This window comes from Miscanthus floridulus, chromosome 10 (genome assembly GCF_019320115.1).
Source record: "Miscanthus floridulus cultivar M001 chromosome 10, ASM1932011v1, whole genome shotgun sequence".
Classification (NCBI taxonomy): domain Eukaryota; kingdom Viridiplantae; phylum Streptophyta; class Magnoliopsida; order Poales; family Poaceae; genus Miscanthus; species Miscanthus floridulus.
In genome coordinates this window covers 136,822,818-136,846,136 of record NC_089589.1, presented here as the reverse complement: position 1 = coordinate 136,846,136, position 23,319 = coordinate 136,822,818, and the positions used below count along the sequence as shown (strand labels likewise).

The following is a 23,319-nucleotide window of genomic DNA, read 5'->3' as shown; positions in this document are numbered from 1 at the left end:
TGTGCACTCCATGCGCACACGCGGCAAGGCAGGCATCACACAGCCCATGGATCGCCTCAACCTCCACGCTGCGCCCATGTCGCCTCTCCCACGCTTTGTTCGTGATGCTCTGTCAGACTCCAATTGGCGCTCTGCTATGCAATCTGAGTATGATGCCCTTCTGGCCAATGACACATGGAGTCTTGTTCCTCGACCTCCTGGAGTTAATCTTGTGACCAGCAAGTGGATTTACTGTCACAAGCTGCTAGCAGATGGCTCCCTTGATCGTTACAAGGCTCGCTGGGTTCTCCGGGGCTTCACATAGCGTGAAGGTATTGATTATGATGAGACTTTTAGTCCAGTTGTCAAGCCTGTGACAGTTCGGGTGGTACTCTCTCTGGCTTTATCTCAGAACTGGCCTATTCATCAGCTGGATGTGAAGAATGCATTCTTACATGGCTCTCTCACTGAGACAGTGTACTGTGTGCAGCCTTCTGGTTTTGTTGACTCCTCCCGTCCAGATTTTGTCTGTCGGCTCAACAAGTCCCTATATGGTTTGAAGCAGGCTCCTCGTGCTTGGCAACACAGATTCGCCTCTCACCTCGTGTTCGTTGGCTTTGTTGAGACCAAGTCAGATACTTCCATGTTCATATATCGCCAAGGAACAAATACAGCCTACTTGCTGCTATATGTGGATGACATTGTTCTCACCGCTTCGTCTGCCGGATTTCTCCAACATATTATTGCAGCTCTCCAGCGTGAATTTGCTATGACAGACATGGGCCAGCTTCATCACTTTCTGGGCATCTCCGTGACACGTTCTGCAGATGGGTTGTTCCTCTCTCAGCGGCAGTACACTCAAGACATTTTGGAGCGCGCTGCGATGAGTGCTTGCAAGCATTGCAGCACCCCTGTCGACCTGCACTCCAAATTGTCTGCAGATGGTCCTCCGGTTGCTGACTCCACATAGTACCGCAGCCTAGCTGGTGCACTTTAGTATCTGACTTTCACCAGTCCTGACATTGCTTTTGCTGTCCAGCAAATTTGCCTTTATATGCATGATTCACGGGACCCCCCTTGCTGCCCTTAGGCGGATTTTGCGCTACCTATAGGGCACTCTCTCCCTTGGCTTGACCATGCACCGTTCATCACCTACTAAGCTCGTTGTCTATATAGATGCCGACTGGGCTGGCTGTCCCGACAATCGCTGGTCAACTTCTGGTTACGCCGTGTTCCTTGGAGATAACTTGGTGTCTTGGTCCTCCAAGCGTCAGCATACGGTCTCCTAGTCCAGTGCTGAGGCCCAATATCGAGCTGTGGCTAATGGAGTTGCCAAAGCTACTTGGCTGCGCCAGCTGCTCCATGAGCTTCGCCACCCGCCTCGTCGTGCCACCCTGGTCTACTATGACAATATCAGTGATGTGTATCTCTCCAGCAACTTGGTGCAACATCAGCGGACGAAGCATGTTGAGATTGATCTCCACTTTGTTCGGGAGAGGGTTGCCCTCAGTCATGTTCGAGTTCTTCATGTTCCTACGACATCCCAGTACGCCGACGTCTTTACCAAGGGCCTTCCTACTTCCTTGTTTCAGGAGTTTCGGTCTAGCCTGAACGTTCGCTGTGCTCCCGGTTAGACTGCGGGGGAGTGTTAGCCTATTGTAATTATAGTATGTGTAATTATAGTTGGTAGCCTTGATTTGTGGCTTGTACCACGCCTGTGCGGTTGGCTCATTAGCCACCCCGGCGTCCATATGTACCGACGTACATTCATTGTATTGACTCATTCCAAATACACTTTCAATGGCTGCGGCTCTGTTCAGTTGTATGAAGAGGTTTTTTTGAAAGTCTATGAAGAGGTTTTAGGGACAACCTTTGTTCGCTCCACAAGCATTGACTTTATCCTGTTACGCATAAAGACGGCCCTAGCTAGCAGGTTTAGATGTCTGCTTCACAGAAGAGAAGGTCCGCAATGTCATTAGTGACTTGCCGACCGACAAAGCGCGAGGGCCTAATGGCACTCGAAATGACTTCACTGGGCGCTTTTAAAAGATTGTCTGGCCTTTGATCAGATTAGATGTCATGAATGCGATAAACGCATTTTGGTCACTCGATTCATCCAGCTTTCACCCGCTCAATGATGCATATGTTAGCCCACTGATCTCCGGCTTGGAGTTAGCCGACCACTCGCTAGTGTTGCCGAGCACTCACTAGCGACGCCGACCACACACTATGGCTAGAGGTAGAAGAAGGGAGGGAGAAAAGAGCACACACACAACACAAGCATCAGCGTTGGCCAGAACTCTGCAGAGGAGATGACAAACTGAACTCGCTCGACCTTATACACCCACTTTAGGCCAATCGGATGGCATCCAGAAGGTGGATCGATGAGCTCCCAAGTCTCGTTTTCCTTGATCGCCTTCATCTCCTCCAGCATCGCCCGTCGCCAGTTTGCATCGCGCTCGGCCAGCGCAAAAGTGGGTGGTTCCTCTGCACTGACGAGAAGCAGCTTTGGGTCATTGAGCAGCCTACCCGCCAGGCCTGAGGGCCCTGTGCCACCGATGATGTCGTCCATCCTATAGAACCGCACCTCCTCACCGTCGTGGATGGCATCCACGAACTCAGTGATGTCGCTTGGTGGGTGCGCGGCTGAGCATGAACACTGCCGTGGTCATCGCCTCACCCTAGAACCTTACCGGCATGCTCTTGGCCTTCATCATGGATCGAGCCATGCCGACCACTGTCTGGTTCCACCGCTCCACCATGCCATTCTGTTGTGGCGAGTACGGCGTGGTGTTGTGTGGCACCATACCCTGATCCGCACAGTACGCAACGAACTTCACCGAAGTGAATTCGCCGCCCCGATCAGTCCGCAACACGCGTAGGTTCTTGCTGCTCTCCGCCTCCACACGCGCCTTGAACTTCTTGATCGCCACCGCCGCTTCATCCTTGCTTGTTAGGAGTTACAGCCACATATAGCGACTGCAATCATCCACGAGCAGGAGGAAGTACCGCCGACCACCGTTTGTGGCTAGCGTGATTGGCTCACAGAGATTGCCGTGGACGAGCTCGAGAGCGTCCACTGCGCGATACTTGTCCGTCTTTGGGAACGACAGCCTCCTCTGCTTCTTGGCTAGGAAGCTGTCACACAGCTCGCCTCCGTGCTTGATGTGGGGAAGCCCTTGGACCATCTTCTCCAGCCGACCAAGTGCGTCGAGGCTCTTCGGTGTGCCATGCTGCTAGGCACACCGGTTGCTCCACCTTCAAGTCGAGCAGGTACAACCGGTTCTAGGACCTCTTCACCTTGGCAAGAAGTCGCTGCTCCTGGTCCCTGATCCTAAGGACTCCGTCCTTGATTAGTACCTCGCTACCACGCTCATCTAGATGGCCAAGGCTCATGATGCTTGAACGTAGCTACGGGATGTAATATACATCCGTTAGCGCGTGGTGCTCGCCGTTCTGGCACCTGAAGATGATGGTGCCGCGCCCTCAGATCTCCACCCGTGAGCCGTCACCGAACTTCACCGTGCGGTCATGTCGTTGTCAAGCTCGGAGAAGGCTTCCTTGGAGCCCGTCATGTGGTTGCAGGCGCCGAAGTCCAGGTACCACCGCTGCTCCTGTCCGCCGCCCACACATTCGAGGTGAACTTGGGCGCGTGGTTCATCGAGGTTGACAACCTTCAGGGCCTTCCCAGACCCTTCCACTGCCATCACCTCTCTCTTCTCATCGGCCTCAACATCGTGCAGTGCATAGAACGTCGCCATCAAGATAGTGGCTTCATCATCATCATCAGCATGCGTCAGATGAGCCTGAGCCTTCTTCTCCTGCTTGCGATTTGGGCAGTCCCTTGCCCAATGGTCCGTCTTCCTACAGCGCCGACAGGCGTTGGGGTCGGCCTTCTTCTTCTTCTCCGAAGAAGCCTTGCCGCGGCGCTTGCCATCGCCACCGCGGCTGGAGGAGGCTTCCCCAGAGTTCCTCCGGGTAGCCCACTCCTCCTCTATCAGTAGCAGCTTGCCACTATCCTTCGTTGCTGTCACCTATTCTAGGCGCTTGTCCACCGCCCGCAGCCAGTCACATCCTCAATGGTGAGGGTGGACAGAGCCAGCATCGTCTCTATGAAGAGAGCGATGTGGATGTACTTCATCGGCACGGAGTAGAGGTACTTAGAGACCGCCTCTTCTTCGTCGATGGTGACGCCGTGGCTCTTCAGCTTGCTGATGAACATCTGCAGGCGGAGGGAGAAGTCCTCCACCGATTCATCATCCTTGAACTTGAAGTTGGAGTACTCCTGCTTCAGAAGCTGGGCCGTCGCCTTCTTTGTGCGGTCGGAACCGACGTGCATCGCTGCAATGGCCTACCACGCCTCCTTAGCCGAGCTCTTCGCCCCCAACGGCTCCCTGTACTCCGCCGATACAGCAGCAAGGATAGCCTCCAACGCTGACATATCGTCTTCTTCGTTGTCGGTGCCCTTGTCAACAACATTCTAGAGCCGTCGAGCTCTGAGCTTGACCTTCATGGTCACCGACCACTCGCCATAGTTGGTGCGAGTCAGCGTCGACCAACTGGTGCTGCTGACCTCCCACACCGTGCGCACAACGATATGCTGTTGTGGCTGGCCAGCCACAGCAGCACCGCTGCTGTCATCCATCTTCAAACCGTATGTCATCGCCAGCGGTTAGTCCGGCAATGGCGCTTGTACGGCTCCGATACCTCTCATCTGCAGAGTTCTGGCCAACGCTGGTGCTTATGCTGTGTATGTGTGCTCTATTCTTCCTTTCTTTTTCTACCTCTAGCCGTAGTGTGTGATCGGCATCACTAGTGAGTGCTCGGCAACACTAGTAAGTGGTCGGCTAACTCTGAGCCGGAGATCAGTGGGTAACAGCATATACGGTGCTCCTACGAAAGAAGGGCGAAACTGCTAAAATCAAAGATTACAGGCCAATTAGTCTCACGCATAGCTTTGGCAAGTTGGTGGCCAAATGTCTGGCTGTTAGGCTGTCAATGGTACTGGACAAGCTAGTTCATGCCAACCAAAGTGCCTTCATAAGAGGCCGGAGTATCCACGACAACTTCAGAACCGTGCAGCTCACGTGTCAGCTATTGCACAGCAGAGGTACGCCATCGGTTCCGATGAAAATTGACATCGCACGTGCCTTCGACTAGGTGTCATGGCCTTTCCTCCTCAATGTTCTGCAATTCATGGGTTTCAGCAGGCGCTGGAGAAACTGGATGTCGATCATCTTGTCCACTGTTGCACCAAAATCTTACTCAACGCAAGACCAGGGATACGGATCTATCATGCCCGCAGTTTGCATGAGGGGGATCCTTTGTCACCGATTGTCAGCACCTCTCCTACTACTCATCAGGCGAGGCAGCACTCTGCTGTCAAGGACATGGAGAACGGGAACGATGAAGGAGTGGACGCATTGGGCCGCACGGCCAGGCCCAGAACAAAGAGCACCCGCTACTACGGCCCAGAGTGGAGTAACGTGTGAGATCGGCTTGCTAGCTGTAAGCGTGTGGAGTATAAGTGGCGTGCGTATACCTGTGAAGAGGGCATCAAACTTGTAACCGATTATTTCTAAACTCAATCGAGATTCGTCTGCTCTCGTCCCAATTGCTCTTCATCATTGCTGCTAACACTGATGCTGTTCGTGCTAGTTATGGAGGTCGTTAACGGCATATTCGCTGGCTGATCGTCAGGGGTTCTTCTCACCTCTTGGGCACACTGGCATACGGTTCCGGACATCACTCTAAGCGGATGATCCTGCTGTCTTTGTCGAACCGACCTTGCTGGACTGCAGGTGCTGCTAGAGGTGCTACAAATGTTTGGGGAGGACTTGGGTCTTTTCACCAACTTGGACAAGTGTCTCGCAACACCAATCAGGACATCAGGTGTTCACAGGAACACGTCTAGCTCAATCGGAGCGTGTTGCACTGTGGGATTGCTGTATTCCTGGGTCGTTACCTAGGCATACCTTTGGTAGTTAACAAGCTCCTTAAGGGTGAAGAGTGCACGCTCGTCGAGGCTATTGTGGCGCGTATCCCGTCCTGGAAGGGCAGAATGGTTAGGGGGTGTTTGCTTGCCTTCCTAAATTTCTAGTCGCTGCCCCATTGAATGTTTGACACATATATGGAGTATTAAATATAGACTAATTACGCAACTAATTGTATAGTTTGCGACTAATTTGCGAAACGGATCTTTTAAGCCTAACTAGTTCATGATTTGATAATGTTTGCTACAGTAAACATGTGCTAATGACAGACTAATTAGCCTTAAAATTTTTGTCTCGTGGAGTACTGACGGATTATGTAATTTGTTTTTTTATTAGTATATGAATACCCTATGCAACATCCTCCCGACATACCTCCTAAATCTTAGTCACCAGATCCAAAACACCACCTTAATCTTGCTGGCTACGTGACTCTATTGGCCGTGACGTTGTCTGCAATTCCAAGGCAAACGTTCATACGCCTGTGCATTTTACCATGGGCAACTGAGAGCAAGTATAATAAGGGGATGTACGCTGACGTGGAGAAGAGAGAAGAGAAGTGGACTGTAAGTTTACAGTCAGCTTATGTAAAAGAACTAAAAAATTCTATGAGACAGATAAATAGATTGTAAATCGGCTAACTATTATACGAGTAGACTGATAAATGGGCTATTACTTTTATGCAGAAAGCTATCGGCTGTATTATTAGCTTTGCTGTGGCGTGCGTGCCTTTTTTTTTGGACAGGGCGGCGATCAAGTCTTTGGCGAAAGTTGTCTGATAGCCTGGCCTCGGTCTGCAGGCCACGCCAACAAGGTGGCGTGGGCCTTGTCGACTTGCGGCGTTTTGGGATTGCTCTTAGCTCATGTTTAGTTTCAATCTAAAATCCCAAAAAGTGCTACAGTAGCTATCACATCGAATGTTTGCGGTCCATGTATGGAGTATTAAATATAGACGAAAAAAAACTAATTACACAGTTTGGTGGGAAATTGCGAGACGAATGTTTTGAGCCTAATTAGTCCATGTTTGAACACTAATTACCAAATAAAAACGAAAGTGCTACGATAGCCCAAAATTCCAACTTCCTGGAAATAAACACGCAGGCTAAAATGGCTCTGGCTCCGAGCCGGGTCTGCACGCGCTTTGGAGTCGCTGCTGTCAGCTGTTTTCTCTGTGGCAACCGAATATGTCAAATCAACGTTGGATTCAGGGCGCTCTTCGCCGGTGTCCCCAAGTGCTTGCCTTGGTCGCATGGTTGCTGGTCCAAGACAGATTGGTATGGAGATGGAATTGGACTTCGGATAGCAACTACTCGGCGACGGCGGCGTACAGGGTGCTGTTCGCCGGGCCATGGAGAACTCGCCAAGGAGCTATAGAAGGTACGGTTAACGTTCCAGGGAAAGTCAAGCACTTCTTGTTGGCCTTGCACAAAGCGGTGTTGGACTGCCATGCGCGGGCATCGCCACGTTGTAGCACCCGGTTTTAAAAACAAAATCAGATATGCACCATATGTGAGTCCAAGAAGTCAAATATCACATATAGCTACAAGGGTTAATTGGATACACACCACCGTAATTTTCATAATTTTGAAATACGCCATTACTATTCGCCTAACTGGGCTGGTGCCATTACAATTTCGCAAGAGTTTGAAAGACACCATTATCTACGCCTGACGCCATCGCGGACTGTGTTGTATTTCCGTATGGATCGTTCTGCCCTCCCGCGAAAGGATGAGCCCACGACGATCAGTTCGTTCCTACACTTGCTGAACTCGATTGATGGCTTATCAAAAAAAAAAGAATTCGAGCAACGACACTGATGCTGTCAGTACATGCATACATCGTATTGACATGTCAAGCACAGATACAACATTTCCAGAAATAAAACATGCATTTTCATGCACACATTTCCAGAATTAAAACATGCATCTTCACTTTTCCCTTTGAGCATAGTTCCTGAACATGCATTTTCGTACAAACTGAACATTGTTCGCAACATTCCAAAAGTAAAGATGGAAAGATTCCACCAGTCCACATGCATAGTTCGCAAACATCCTACTTAACATCCATACAGATTGGTTCATAGTTCCCCAAACACATCAGGTCACTTACAAAACACACATTGGTTCACTTAGACCAGCAAATTCATAGAGAACACATTAGGTCACTTAGACCAGCAAAAGCTCCAGAAAAAACAACATCTACTCCACGCCGAGCCAACTCTTGAGGCTTCTCACCACTCTTGCTTCAGGAGCACTTGCAGCCCTCTTTAGCTTCTTCTTTACAGGAGTCTTCTTCTTCTTCTTAGGCGCCTGTTTGTTTGCGCTTGTCTTCTTCTTCTTTTTTGGTGTCTTGCTCGGTCCTTCATCTTCTTCTCTCACCCTGTAACAGATTGCTATCAGTTAAACATTCCTTGCCCATTTACATTGACAAGCGAATCAGGAATTAGAAATGTACCTTTTAAGTGATGCAAGTGTAGCTGTCTCATCAATACCATCATCATCTTCCGTTGGTTCAGCAAATTTGCAGGTCTTCTCAAGGTGCCCAAAGCCTTTGCACCTTTTGCATTTCACTTTCCTTTTGTTTGCCCTTTCTTCCATACTCCCTCTGATCCTGACAACTCTAGGTCTGCCTGCTGCCCTCTTCTGCAGAGGTGGGTACAGTTTGTATCCTAGTTCCACCTCATGCCAGTCAGCCCTATCAGGCATGGGTGGAACTCTGTCTGCATATGCTGCTCTGAACCTGGCAACAGAGTAGTATTCGTGCACAAAATCCTTGATTTCCAAGCCTCTGTTTGACAAGATCCAAGCAAGTGCATGCCTACAAGGTTTTCCTGTGACCTGCCATACCCTACAGCTGCACTTATGATTGACTAGGTCCACTATATGCCTTTTGGTGTTGTTCCATTCATCAATAAGAGTAACCTCGGTAAATTCTTCATCACTTACTGCAACTTTGACTAACCTCAAGTGTTTGCTAATTAGGTTCAGCTCCTTGGTAACACTTGGCAAAATGCCTTCACCCATTTCTCTACCAACCTTTCTCCTAAGAAACCTCTTCTCCATTATCATCTCCCTGAGCCCATCAACTAACTCATGTATGAGCAGCCCTTTCATGTCCCTCACCTGACTGTTGAAGCTCTCTGACACATTGTTTGTCAGATAATCACATTTACTGTCCTCTAAGAACCCAGCCCTATACCAGATTCGGTTGTGGTGATCTTCCAAGTACTTAATTGCTTCAGGAGCAAAATCATGTATCTTCTTCAAGTGCCACTTGAACAGCCCTTCAATGTAGCTTCTAGCAGCTGGATAGAGATGAGTTGCGAAAACATCTCCTGTGTAATGCTTCATGAAGTTGGAATATAAATGCCTCATGCACTCTCTGTACTCAGCCTCAGGAAACACAGCACCAACTGCTTTCTCCAAGCCCTTACATGCATCAGTACAAATCACCAGTCCATTTGGCCTCCCAACAGCCCTTCTCAACTGATGCATAAACCACGTCCAGTTGTCCTCATTTTCACAGTCAAAAATACCATAAGCAATGTAATATAACCAGTTATGTCCATCAATTCCTGTAGCAGATGCCAACTGTCTTGTGTATTTACCATTTAGACTTGGGGCATCTACACCAATGAATGGCCTACAACCAGCTATAAACCCATCCACACATGGTTTGAGAGCTACAAATATCCTCTTGAACCAGTTTTTCTTGCCTACTTTCTCCACATCTATCTCTACAATGCTACCAGGACATGTTATCTCCATCTGAGCTTTCCAATTAAATAATAATTTGAATGACTCTTCATATTTACCATGAATATGCTGCAGTGCCAGCTGCATGCCTGAATATGCCTTGCTATACTTGAGCATTATTCCATAGTCTCCCTCAACCTTCTCCTTGGCTACCTTCGGCCGGTTGCTTGGATTTTTCTTCAACCAGTCTTGTAGTCTATCTGCCACCCAGTCTTGAGAAGCCATTTTTCCTACAACAAGCTTCTTGCTTGGACAATTATGTTTTTCTGGTAGGGACTTAATCTGAATAAATGACAAGCATGAATAAGTAGTATGCACATCCAAACTGAATTAATACAAGGATATAGGAGCAAGTTTATACCTGTATAGTTTTCTGATCATGAATCCTTGAAGCATGAATACGCCAAGGACAACCAGGGTGCTTACACCTTGCAATATACCTGGTAGGGTCAGTCTTGATGCTAGGAGCAAGCTCAAAACCTGTCTTCACTGCATAGTGCCTCACTGCTTTCCTGAAGGTGATTATGTCAGGAAATAAGGCACCCTTCTCTATTCTTGGGTTCTTAGGATCATGGAGGACCCTTATCTCATTAGGATCTGCATAAGTAACCTCTGCCTCAGGAGGTATACCTCCTTCAGCAGCAGCAGCATTTTCATTGGCATCATTAGTAGGCATAGATGAATCTGTTTGCGCATTCATAGATGGCTGTGCAGGTGGAAGTGAAATGTACATATGCTCATCATTGACGCCAACATACTCTTCTTCATTATCAAAGATGTCAGATACTTCTTCAGCAACACCTTGGGATTTTTTAGGCATTGTTGGATCAGGCTGTAGTTCTGGATCAATAGGTTGTGGTGGTTCAGGCTGCATTAGCGGACCAGGCTGCATTCCTAGATCAGGAAGGATAAGGTCTAGTTGTAGTTCAGTATAAGTAGCAGGCTTTAGTGCTGGATTTATGTCAGCTGGAAGCACACACAGGGGCTGTTCCCACACAGTTTTATCCATCACAACTATAAGGACTTGGCAATGCATCTCTGACTTATACATTTCAAACATGTTTTGGAACTGGACATCATCTACAAGCATTACAGCCTCACACAGAGTCTTGTCAAAGAACCAAATTGTGCCCTTTTGGTTAGAACTACAACTGACCTCACTGGACACCCTATAAAGCAGCAAATCAAAGGTAACCGTGCCCAGCTCCACATCCTAGTTAACAACCCTTCCCTTATAGTAAGATTTTTTCCCATCACTGTCTTTCATCATAAAGGCCTCAACTTTGATCTCTAACAAAAACATCCTAGCACAAAACAAAGGATAACAAAGCAGTCATGGCTGAATTGGAACACTAGAAATAATCAGTGAGTATGGGTGATGCTTCGAAACAGCATACCTAGAGCCGTCCGCAGCTGAGCCGCCGGCGACCTCGGTCGCCGCCGCCGTTGGCGCAACAAACATCGCTGCCTACTGGACCGCCGCCACAGCCCACTTGACCTTCATTAGATCATGGAGCCCCACTCCTTCGCCAGAGACCAAGTCCGCCGCCGCCGCCGCCAGCCGCCTCGCCATCGCTCTTGAGTTCTAGGGTTAGGGATTGGGTTGGGGAAGGGAGTGAGGAATGCGGAGTCGGGGATGGCGAACAGAAAGGACGCGTCGCGGGCGTCGCGCGTCGTGGGGTCGGGGCTTATCCTTTCACGTGGCGTGAAGGGCAGAAGTGGCCATATGGAAATACAGCAGCTTCATGTACGCCTAAATAGTGCGTCCACGACGGTCTCAGGCGTAGATAGTGGCGTATTTCAAACTCTTGTGAAATTGTAATGGCACCAACCTAGTTAGGCGAATAGTAATGGCGTATTTCAAAATCGTGAAAATTATGGTGGTGTGTATCCAACTAACCCTAGCTACAAATAAGGATAATGTCAATAGACAATGCTCAATATATAACGTACTTAGTATAAAGAATATAACCTTAGACAGCAAACAGTGGAAAGTAAACTCCAATCCTCGGATGAAGACTTCAATTCCACAGGGACAACTGACTGGTTGAGCACAAGCCTAATTCCTCCAAACTCTAGCAATCTGATACCCATCCGGGATTTTCCAAATATTTAAAAAGTAAAGCAAGCGTAAGTATATGTCGTACTCAACAAATATAACATGGGGTTCATGAGGCTCAAAAGGATGACACTGTTTTAACTACGATTAGCCTTTAATTGTCATAAATTTAGCATATGAGTAGCAGCAAGATTATCACAAGCCCATATAAACACATGACCAGGTAAACATGAATAATGAATAGCATAAACAGTAATCATTAGTGAGCATCTATGTTCATCATCTATTCCATAAGGGTTTCAAGGCCGCTCGTGACCGTGAGCACGGCTGATATACCGGTTTTACACTCTGCAGATGTTGTACACTTTCACTATGAGTCATGATTTACCTATTCGTCCGAAGTGATCAGCCTCTTGACCCACTATCAAGGAAGGTCGGCAGGGTTCACTATGTAGCATTTCAAAGGTTCGTCTAACAAGTTAGGGCCATTAGATTCACTCGGCAAACAGATGTAGAGTCCCCCTCCCCAATGGCACATTGATGCACAGCCTATACACAAGGGGATAGAGGTCACACTATACCCGATTCAGCAATCCATTCTTACGCCAATAAAGGTAACCACTAACAAGCTAGAAAAGGTCCTCATACTAAGCTAAAGCCAGAGCCATATAGCCCTCACAGTTATACTGTAAGTCCCGGATGATCACATATAGATAAATCCTTAGGGAGAGAAATCTAGAGCACCATAAAATAGCCCAATGCTCTAGCCCCCTTGTTCCGTGTTGCTAAAAAGTATCTTTTAAACATTTATTGCTTATACCATTAGTCAAGTTACAAGATCATGACTTTAGTTTGAGCACTAGCATCATGCTACCCAATGCAATGCCCCATAGGTAACAAGGTACAAGGTAATAAAGTACTAGAAAATCCTTAGTGGTAGTCAAGGTAGACACATACATTATGAATTAAATGATTAAAGGTGTATAGGACAACAAGGAAGATCCTATGCTATACTTGCCTTAAAACACCGATCCTTTGGTAAGCTTTAATCTTCAACGTTCTTCTTCTTCTTCTTCTTCTTAATCACCACGTATATCTCACTGACTGGACATGATAATAAAGCACCACACAAGCATTTATGCAGTCATACATGAAGTAAACAATAGAACTAAATCAGAATAGTACACCAATCATAAAAAAATAAGTAAGAGTTTGAAACACGATTCTACACATCGCTACGAACACACAGTCGCAAGAAGCACTCTAATCGGAGCTACAATTTAAAAAGATACAACTACCGCAAGATCTAACCTTAAGAGAAAATATAAAACTATAAGCTTCATGTGTTTTAACTATATAAAAGCATATATAAATTGAATTAAATCAAATTTAGATTTGAATTATAAAACTAAAGTAAAACAAATTATATTTTACTTATAAAATCCAGTTGCATAATTATTATTCAAGTTAGAGTTTAAACCATAAAATTTTAGAAATAGTGATATGATAAACATTATTACTAACATGTAGATCTCGTTGTAATGAATCTAGCACAACTTGAACAGGTCAAAATGGAGCTAAAACGTAGCAGATATGAATAAACAAGATTTTCTTTAATAAAATAATAGATTAAATCAAATCACAAATTTTAAAAGTTGAAAACATACTTAACAATAGTATGAACACGTAGACAACATAAATATGAATCTAACGCAAGTTGAACGGGTCAAATCAGAGTTAAAACGACAAAGTTATAGCCTAAATAATTCTAGGGGCAAAACTGTAAGGTGGTGTTTAGTTCCCAAAATTTTGCAAATTTTTTTAAGATTTCCCGTCACATCGAATCTTTGGACGCATGCATGAAGCATTAAATATAAATAAAAAATAAAACTAATTACACAGTTTAGACGAAATTCATGAGATGAATCTTTTAAGCCTAATTAGACTATGATTGGACACTAATTGCCAAATAACAACGAAAGTGCTACAGTACAATTTCCCAAAAAAATTCGCCAGCTAAACAAGGCCTAAATAACTGAAAACATTTTTTTTCAAGTCAACCAAACAAAAATATGCTTTTAAAAGAAGAAGGCGTCATCTATCCAATACGTAATGGACCGTGGGTTCTATTTTGAAGAAACCGAGGGGCACTTATGAATTAAGTCATGCGAAGGGGTATCAAGCCATATCAGCCGTTAAATCTAGATTGGAGGGCCCGGATTAGATCAGAGAGGGCATTTGGAGAACAAATAGCCAGAACAATAAGGCCGACGGCGAGATTTCTCGTCGGCGATGTCGATTCATCGATGGAGTATTTGGGGAAAAAGGCGGGGGCTAAATTGGACTCTAATTGAGCTCTGGGAGATAGATTGGGAGGTGACGAACTCAACTCGACAACTTGCAGCGGCTATAGACGAGCAAAGTGAGTTGGCGGCGAGCTATGGCGGCGGTGGAGCGACGGCGTAGCAGTGCAGGGCGACACAAAGCGAGAAAGAGGAAATTAAGGGGTTAGGCATGCTCGCGACTTCAACGCAAATATCGGGAACAAGCTTACCGTGACAGAGGGGCGTCCAATCGGCTCGGCGATGTTGGCTCCTCCCGGTAGGATCCAGGTGGCGACGCTGGCTAGCTCGGGGCAAGGGCGGTGCTAGATAGGGCGCGGGGTAGACGGCATGGCGCGGAAGCTCTCTATTTATGGGGCTGGCACAGCTTGGGCGGCATGGCACCGGACACGGCGGAAACGACGCGGAGTCCTAGCGGTGGAGTCCGGAGCGGCGATGATAGGTGGGAGAAAGGCCTGACGGACGAGGCCTACCTGTCAGTGAAAGGAGGAAGAGGGGATGGCCCGGCTGGGCTGCTGCTCACTGCTGGGCCATGCAGGGAAATTGAGGAGAGGGAAGCTGGGCCGCATGATCGGGAGGAAGAGAGCTGGGCCGCAGGAGAGAAACAGGCCGGGCCTAAGGATGACGCGTTTTTTCCCATTTCTTTTTTTCAAATCCTTTTCTATTTCCTATTTCAAAACCAATTTCAATTAAGAATCAAATCAAGTTCAAATATTATTTCCTATATACTTTTCAGATCAAAGAAAAATGTGAAATTTTGGTAAGTTTTCCAAAAATAAATCTTACAACTTTTAAATTATTTTATTTTCAAATTTTCTTTTACTTCAAAGCCTTTTTTTAATTTCATTTGCAAAAGTAATTTAAACCATTTTAAATTTTTAATCAAAACCACTCAAACAAATAAATCAAATGCAAGGGCATGTATGTTCAAACATGTTGCTAGCTTATGATGAATTTTAATTTAATGAAAACATTTTATTTTCCTATATTTCATGTGCACAAAAATTCATAAATAAATTATTTTAATCATATTTTCAAAAGAGGCAAATTTTAGGGTGTTACACACGGCCTTCGGGACTCAAGAATCCTGTATCCTCTGTGACCAGGCGCCTGAAGAAATTGACCACCTGTTGGTCTCTTGTGTGTTGAGTAGGGTGGTTTGCGCTTGGACGCTGTCGGTGATTGGACAGGTTCATTTGTCGCCAAAAAACGATCCTTGCTTCTGGTGGATATTCTGGAAGGAAAAAAAATCAAAGGACATTCAGGAAAAAGTTCAGAAATCAAGAAAGTTGCCTACAAACCGTCGAAGAAGAATGCAAGCTTTGGGATTTAGCAGGCTACAGACACCTGCGTCGGATGCGCAATTTGTCGCAAAACAGTTTAGTTTCGTAAGCACAATTCTGTAAGTTAGTAAGCTCTGTTTCTCTTGTTTTATAGTTTGTGTAGATTCTGGTAATCCCGGGATTACCGGATCAGTGTAAGCCTCAAAACATTCTTCTTTCGTTAAGTAAAAAACGTGCTTCATGGTACGGTCGAGAAAAAAACTCCTGTGGCGGCGCCACAGCCTGCATGGCTGGCAGCGGTCAGGAACCAAACAGCCCCTGTATGTCACACAATCGCAGGCAAACGCCACGCAGACGAGGAGCTCGTCCTCCCAGCCATGGGGCATGACAGATTCACTCACAGGCCATGTCCAGCCGCCCTGCCCTCTTCGCAGCTGCGCCGGACACGGGTGGCGCATTGCAATTGCGACTTCAAGTGATTAACGACTGAGGAGTAAATTCATTCAGATGTTAACAACTCACAGATTAGACGATTAAACACATGGCTTTGCTTCTTAATGATGGCATGGAGAGCATTTGTAGTACAGTGGATAGGTGGGGGTGTGCAGTGCGGGACGAGGGACCAAAAGGAAAACTAGTCCCTTCTTACTGGGAGAAAAACAGTACACCAAGCGCGAGGAAGAAGGAAAGCTGCCCCCTGTAGTACTAGTACTATTTTAGTAGTATTAGCCCGTGTTTAGTTGGACTCTAAAATCTAAAAAGTTGCTACAGTACCTATCAGATCGAATGTTTGCGGCCTTTGCATGGAGCATTAAATGTAGACGAAAAGAAAAACTAATTGCACAGTTTGGTGGGAAATTGCGAGACGAACGTTTTAAGCCTAATTAGTCAATGTTTGGACACTATTTACCAAATAAAAACGAAGGTGCTATGGTAGCCCAAAATCCAAATTTCGCGAACTAAACATGGGCTTAATTAATAGCACACGCTGCCGTCGTCGAAGCTCCAGAGCCCCCCGCCGTCGTTGCAAAACACGGCGTCGCTGCCCAACAGCAACAGGGTGTCCATCTCCAACGCGGCAGGCTCGTACACGGCGCCGTCGAAGGAGCTAAACAACTGGTCGCCGAACATGAAAGCGTCGAACAGCATGTCGGCAGGATCATCGGACGGCCCCTGCGCCACATCGTTTCCCACGGCTTCTTCTTCCTGGGGGTCTGTGTCTGTCCGGGCGCCGCCGCCGAGCTCGACGCGGAAGTCCAAGACCACCGCGCCGTCGTCGGCCGCGGACATGCCCTGCCACGAGAAGTCTGGCAAGGCGCTGCAGCCGCAGCCTCTGGAGATCGCCGCGTCGCCGCCTTGGTGGTGGGCCTCCATGTAGTCGGACGGCGCGCATTGTCGACCGAGAACGCTGTCGTCGTCGTCGTCCTTGTCCACGAGCTGGACGCACGGCGCTGCATTGGCGACGGAGCGCCTGGCAGTGCGCGCCGTGGCGGCGGACGGGAAGTTGACCTTGGCTCTGTCGCCGCGGAGGTCGCGTGCCGCGTGGTCGTAGGCGCACGCCGCTTCCTCGACGGTGGCGAAAGTACCGAGCCAGAGGCGGACACCCCTGACGGGATCACGCACCTCAGCCGCCCACTTGCCCCCCGGACGGCGCCGGACGCCGTAGTACTGTCTGGGTTGCCTCTGCTGCTGCCTCTGCTTGCACCGGGTCGCGGGTGTAACACCTTAGGTGTACAAAAGTGCATTTCATTTTGTAAACATGTGTATCATTTATCTCATCATGTCATTCTCACTGAAACATACATATGCAACATTCGCAATTCTGTTTGTTTCATACTTGATTTGCTTGTGAATGGTAGTAGTGCGACATGTGAAAGCAACATGAGTTTCTCATACCTTGAAACATGACAACATGGTTGGAATGTGGCAAGTTAAAATTGCAACAAAAGTAATGAAACATGTGAAACATGGAATTGCAACATTTGAGTAAATTGATGGTTTTGTTGCTTCATCACATGTGATCATTAAAAATTGGTATAGCACTTGTGTAAAGTGGTTGATTATGGTCTAATATACCTTAACTACACTTAGGGTAATTGATGGGACATTGTTCATGTGGATCAAAATGACAAAAATGCCCTCAAGTGGAGGTTTGACTTTGAATGACCCATAGAGTGACACTGTTTGACTGATTCAAAAGTCCAACCTAGACATCTTGCATGGCTGTGCACTCTTTACCAAAGTTGTAGCCAATTTATCAAGGAACAAAAGTTATTTTATGATCAACTCATGAAAATGTGTGGAACATGTTCAAACAAGGCCCACGAGTCAGATTTCCCTGCTGATTTCAACTTAGAATTTTTCTAAGTCCCAGAGTTGATTTACAGTTTCATGTACCAATGTTTGGAGGCTTGTATCTCCCTAACCAGGCCGAACCAACTCGAGCTCCAATTGACGAAGTTGTTGTACTCACTTAGGTCTTCAATTTTGTTAACTATACCATGAACCAGATCGCCACCGTTTGGGAGTTACGGATCGTCGAATTCACGCTGTCAGTCGTCGTCGTAGAACACTGAATCAACGTTTCAGAAAACCGACAGAGCTCGCCGTGGCCGACCGGCTCAGGAGCTGATCGCCACGTGGCGCACATGCTCGGCCAACGTCTCCACGTTGCGCGTCCGAGCTCCAGATGAAAGCCAGCGCCTGCCCGACCGAGTCGTCTGCTCCATTTGCATCTCTTTCGCCTCCACCGCGCGTAGCGACAAGCGCAACAGCTCCTCCATTTCCGACCGAGCGTCGCCATCGCCTTGCGCGCTCGCCACTGTAAAAACGCGTCGGCCATCTTGCCCCTAGCTTCGCCGTGATCTCCTCTACCACCCCCACCTTTCAGTCGGGTCATTTGAGGCTTGGTAAGGGCGTATTCGTCATTTCTTCCACCGCCGCCATGGCGAGACCTCGCCGGAGTTGGCGCTCCACACGGCCAACTGCCACCGTGGCCTTCCCATCCCCTCTTCCTTGCTTGTTTAGGTTGGTAGTGAACTCCGAAAGCTCGTACCGAGCCTAGCCGCACCCTACGGGGTCGGGCCTCGCCGGAGCCGACCAAGCCGTGGCCATGCGCCGCCATGGCCGTCGCCATTGCCTTTAGCCGCGGCAATAGCTTCAATAGATGGTTCCATTAGATGCGCACAGGTGAGGCGAACACCGTAGCACCGATGGTCTCACCGGAGCTGTCACCGGTGACGAGCTACGCCGTCATCCCTTCTTCCTCCCCTGTCTGTCTTGCTGACGTGCGGGGTCCCCTTGTCAGCGGAAGTGCGCAGGCGGGAGCGAGTTCTAGGCCACGTCGAGTCTGGGCCACGCCAGCGCGTGCTTCGCAGGCCGCCGTGTTTGGTCCAATTATGCTTTTGCATCATCACTAAATAATTAATTTAGTAAACCTGTTATTTCTAGATAGATTTTAGGTTTACCTGAATTCGATTTGGTTAACATAAGAATCATGCTTTGATGTTTACAAATGACTTGTAGAGAATTTCATAAGCTTTCCAGAATGCCCTCTTGCAAGTCAATTGAATTTATAGAACTCTAGTTATGATTGAATTAAGGAACTACTCGTTGCATGTAAAACCTTAACTTTGATTTAAGTATGCCTTTACTATTTCCTAAGCTTGTGGTAATGTTCCTAGGTGTTAGGCCTTTAACTGAAGATGAGCATCTTTAACTTAGGTTATGCAAGTCAGGTAAGTTGATCTTGTTCTTCAAGTTAAGTTAGATACATGTTTTAAAGTGATTTCAATAGAGCTATTCTTAATCGGTAAACGAGTGTCCAGTGATATTTTCGTTAAACACTTACTGTGATTCATTCATCATGAGCATCATGTCATTCCTTATGCATCCATGATATTTATCTTGTGCATCGGCATGCAATAGGTGTACCGGAAGTTGTGACACTACTGGAATTCGAGGAACCCAGCGGGGAGCAGCAGCAGCCAACACCAGAGGTTCAGGAGGTGTAGCCCTCAGGAGAAGTGCCAGACGAGGTCGCCGTTGAGTGCCCGGATCACCGTCCGTGCAACTTTGTGAAAGGCAAGCCCCGGAGCATATTAAGCCTCCTAATTTTCCGAAATGCAGTTAAAGTATTAATGGTGACATATATATATTGTTGCATTAAGTTTAGGTGTTGGATGCAAACACTTGCTGCATTGGTTATCCAATCCTTGTTCAGATATTGATACCCTGAATCCTATGTAGCTCAGGTTCGTGTAGTGCTTAGCCCTGCTTAAACGTGGTAGAAGTCAGGTGATTTCCTGTCACCTGCGAGATATAGGGACATAAATATGGCACGGTTGGCTATATTTGCTATCGTGGAAAAGAACCTGTCTTAATTTGAAATGAAGACCGGGCGGAGGCTTGCCGGTTTGTAGTGACTCCGTCTGTGTCGCTTAAGGACTGAATCTTGGAGCCTTTCCTGTTCATGTTGAACGCATGCCTCTCTCTTAGATGGCCGTGTCTGAAGACCGACCACGAAGCCGAGTAGCTCACCTCAGGCCGGGAGTCGATAAGTATAAAGTGCGCCTCGGAAGGGAGCCGTAGGCGTGAGTCCAAGGGCAGGTGAGTTAAAAGTCTTGATCGTCCTGGCAGAAGGGTAATCCTTGAGAGTGCTGGCGCTGATCGAACCCGCGAATTTGGTTCCTGAGTTGTTACGAAGGTGACCCACGGCTACCCTTGCAAAGTATGCCAGGGTGAGAGTTAGGATTACCCCCTCAGCTGAGTTGTAATTCAATTCGAGTCGCCGTCTCTCCTGGTTAGTGAGAACTTGACGGGCTTATCTCCAAAGTAGATACACTAAATAACATAATGGTTCAGAAATGATGATATGATGATGACAACCTTATTATACCTGCTATGGTTAATATTATTTGCTCCTAATAAGTGAGTGCTCTAGTACAGGTGCAAATCTAGTGGACAGGTAAATGATGATAAACTTGATGCAAAGTTTAAATTGGTTACTATATTCATAAGCTCTTTTATGCAATTATATCCAGCTAGCCCACCTCATAAGCCTTGCATGACCCTTGGTGTCCTTTATTTCTGGTTTTGACGGGTAAGTCTAGCTGAGTACCTTCTCGTACTCAGGGTTTATCTCCCACCTGTTGCAGATGACCAGTTCTACTTTGGTTGCTGCAAGTATTGCCTTCTCCCGGCTGGGGATGAAGACTAGTCCGTTGGGCGCGGTCTCTCCTAGTTCTCGTACCTGAAGATGCTTTTGTGGGACATGACTAAGATCTGGCAATGTATTTGAACTATAAAGTTATGTACTAAACTATGTTGCTTCCGCAAATGTGAACTTAGTTTGTAATAATCTATTTGAACTCTGATGGATGTAATCCGAGTGCCACTTGTGAAATGTTGTAACGAATGATGTGTTGTGTTGAATCACTACGGTCTTGGTTTGTATGTCGAGAGTTGGTTGAAATCCTTCGTGATTTCCGGACTACCGGGATTATGGGAGCTTAAGTACAGGAATTTGATCGCCTTGGTGATTGTTTTTGTACTTACGTTCTTATAATTTGGTCGGTTCTGTTACAGCGGGGGCGGCGAACCCGAACGCCACCTTTCGCTGCTTCTTCGTAACCGTGTCTTGCTCCGAGTCCTCGTCCGAGTCCCGGAATGCGGCCTCCATGTCATGGTCGGCCGCGGTCCGACGCTTGCTGCTGCCGCTCGCGTGACGCGGCGTGACGAAGTGCCCACCCGGCGCCCTGGTTATGCCGCACATCTTGCTATGCAAGCTCGCTGCCGGCAGAGGGGGAGGGAGTGAGTGACGACTAGACTGTGATTGAAACAGGGTTCGTTAGCTACTTCACAGTCTAACGAACCCTGTTGGTGGACGGCAGCGTAGAGGTGCCGTGTTGGTGGACGGCAGCGTAGAGGTGGCTGGCCACTTATATAGGACTGCTGAGTGCTGAGTGATGGTATATTCTTCTGTAGTAGCGTCAAAGCGGTATCATGAATGAATGAAATGCTGAAACCTGATGGGGAGGCGGTTTGCCACAGTTTCGGCCGGGTACTAGTAATGTGTATGGCCCTCCAACAAGTGGATGCCAATAAATTACAAGCTAGCCGGTTCGTGCCCCATCCGGATGGACCACGCTATGCAACTTGGTACTGACATACTTATCGCCAACTCAGCTGGGCGGGATACTATCTTCTGCCGATAGCAGCAAGCTAGCCCATTGACGTGCTAATTAGTACTTCTAAAGAAACTTTACCTATTCTTAATTAATAACAGGTGGTAACGTTAACATACACTACGTCAAATTTGGACATCACTGCTAGCCTCATCACTGTCGGATTTGTGAGAATCGACAGTGATGTACCTTCACTGCTAGTTATGAGCTTGAAAATAAAAAAATGATTGAGGCTGGACTAAAACCGGTAGTGAAGCACCACATTGCTGCCAGTTTGTGGCTTGGAACCGGTAATGTTTTGACGGCCACTTATCACTGCCAGTTCTAGCCACAAACTAACAGTGATTTGTCTCTATCACTGTCGATTCTAACCAAGAACCGACGATGATAAGCCTAAATCACAAAAATGCTTTAGCCGTCCTCTTCTTCCTCCTCTCTTTCATCCCGAGAACAGAGGCGCATGTTTGTGCCCTTCCCTCCATTGTTGCGGCTGCTCTTCACCATAAAGTTAGCGCTTGGATTTTGAAAAATGGCTTGATCTTTTTGCTTTAAGGTTAGTAACAAACATCCACTCCTTTGATTTTGTTGCTTAGTTAGCTTCGTTTTGATGGCTACATTGCTTGATTCTCATTCTAGTTCTTTCTCTATTCTAGAGAGCACTTTTCCAATTGGACATTTGTGCAAGACTCAAATTGTGGTGAATCCATCATCCAAAAGGTTAGTGTCTATGAACACATTTAAATTTCTAGCTAATTATTCCAGGGTGGTCAAGATCATCATTGTTAGTATGTGATGCTATAATTAGTTCTTAGAAGTAGAGTAGAATAGTTGTTCTTCAATATTGTGCAATAATTATTTTTTGCTACTATTTTCAATTTACAGGGCCGGGGCTATCAATTTTAATTTTCCAATAATTAGTGTACAATAATATTTTCCAAAAATAGTACTTTCGAGATACAATTGTTGTTCATGAAGCTCGATTTCTTATTAATTCTTTGTAATTACTGTCTCATTATTTTTTTGTGTAGAGATGGATCGATAGTGGATGCATCTGCCCCGAACGGATAAACGGTACATGCATGGCGTCAGCCAGTTTATCACCGATGCCGAAGCCTATGCTGGGAATAGGAACCCTGTCTTCTGCCCATGCAAAGATTGCAAGAATCAAATGAACTTTCGTCAAATTGAGTCTATACGATCGCACTTGATTACCAGGGGGTTCATACCAAACTATACGATATGGATTATGTATGGCGAGGCTGGTGTGAATGTTCTGCAGGAAAATGATAATGATGTGGACATGCCTGACATAGCCATCTACGATGTTGATGAGGAACCCGGTGTCAACACGAAACCTATGGCCACAGTTAATAATGTGTTTAGGAACACGCTAGCTGACGACACTGAGGATAACGATGCAATTTCTCAGCTGCTACGTAATGTAGAGACCGGATGTCTTAGTGAAAGATAGCCAAGAAAGTTAGAGAAAATGAGACAAGATGGCAAAACACCATTGTATAGAGATTGTCCAATGAGCAAACTGAAAGCTGACATCATGCTGTTAGAGTTCAAATCGACAAACAGATTGAGCCATAAAGGTTTCGATCAGTTGTTAGGTATAATAAGGAAAATGCTCCCAGAAAAAAATGAGTTGCCAGAAAAAACATACTTGGCCAAGCAAATGATCTGCCCCATCGACCTCGAGGTTGAAAAAATTCATGCGTGT

The 23,319-nt window shown here is 46.8% G+C and overlaps 2 protein-coding genes across 2 annotated transcripts; both read right to left on the bottom strand.

The window, feature by feature from the left end:
* Positions 1-7,863: 7,863 nt before the first annotated feature.
* On the bottom strand, positions 7,864-9,949 carry LOC136485807 (uncharacterized). The gene is made up of 2 exons (XM_066482639.1): positions 8,424-9,949; positions 7,864-8,348 (listed from the first exon to the last, which is right to left on the bottom strand). The coding sequence occupies exons 1-2, from the start codon at positions 9,947-9,949 to the stop codon at positions 8,168-8,170; spliced, it is 1,707 nt and encodes a 568-aa protein (XP_066338736.1). The 3' UTR covers positions 7,864-8,167.
* A 6,434-nt stretch (positions 9,950-16,383) lies between these two features.
* LOC136489757 (ethylene-responsive transcription factor CRF1-like) lies at positions 16,384-21,181 on the bottom strand. The gene is made up of 3 exons (XM_066486313.1): positions 20,993-21,181; positions 20,624-20,641; positions 16,384-17,103 (listed from the first exon to the last, which is right to left on the bottom strand). The coding sequence occupies exons 1-3, from the start codon at positions 21,179-21,181 to the stop codon at positions 16,384-16,386; spliced, it is 927 nt and encodes a 308-aa protein (XP_066342410.1).
* Between the last annotated feature and the right edge of the window lie 2,138 nt (positions 21,182-23,319).

Bases quoted from the DNA above. Each gene is read 5' to 3' on its own strand.
- LOC136485807 (XM_066482639.1), bottom strand. From the start codon at position 9,949: ATGGCTTCTCAAGACTGGGTGGCAGATAGACTACAAGACTGGTTGAAG. The intron at 8,349-8,423 runs GTACATTTCTAA...AATCTGTTACAG, and splicing joins ACACTTGCATCACTTAAAAG to GGTGAGAGAAGAAGATGAAG.
- LOC136489757 (XM_066486313.1), bottom strand. From the start codon at position 21,181: ATGTGCGGCATAACCAGGGCGCCGGGTGGGCACTTCGTCACGCCGCGT.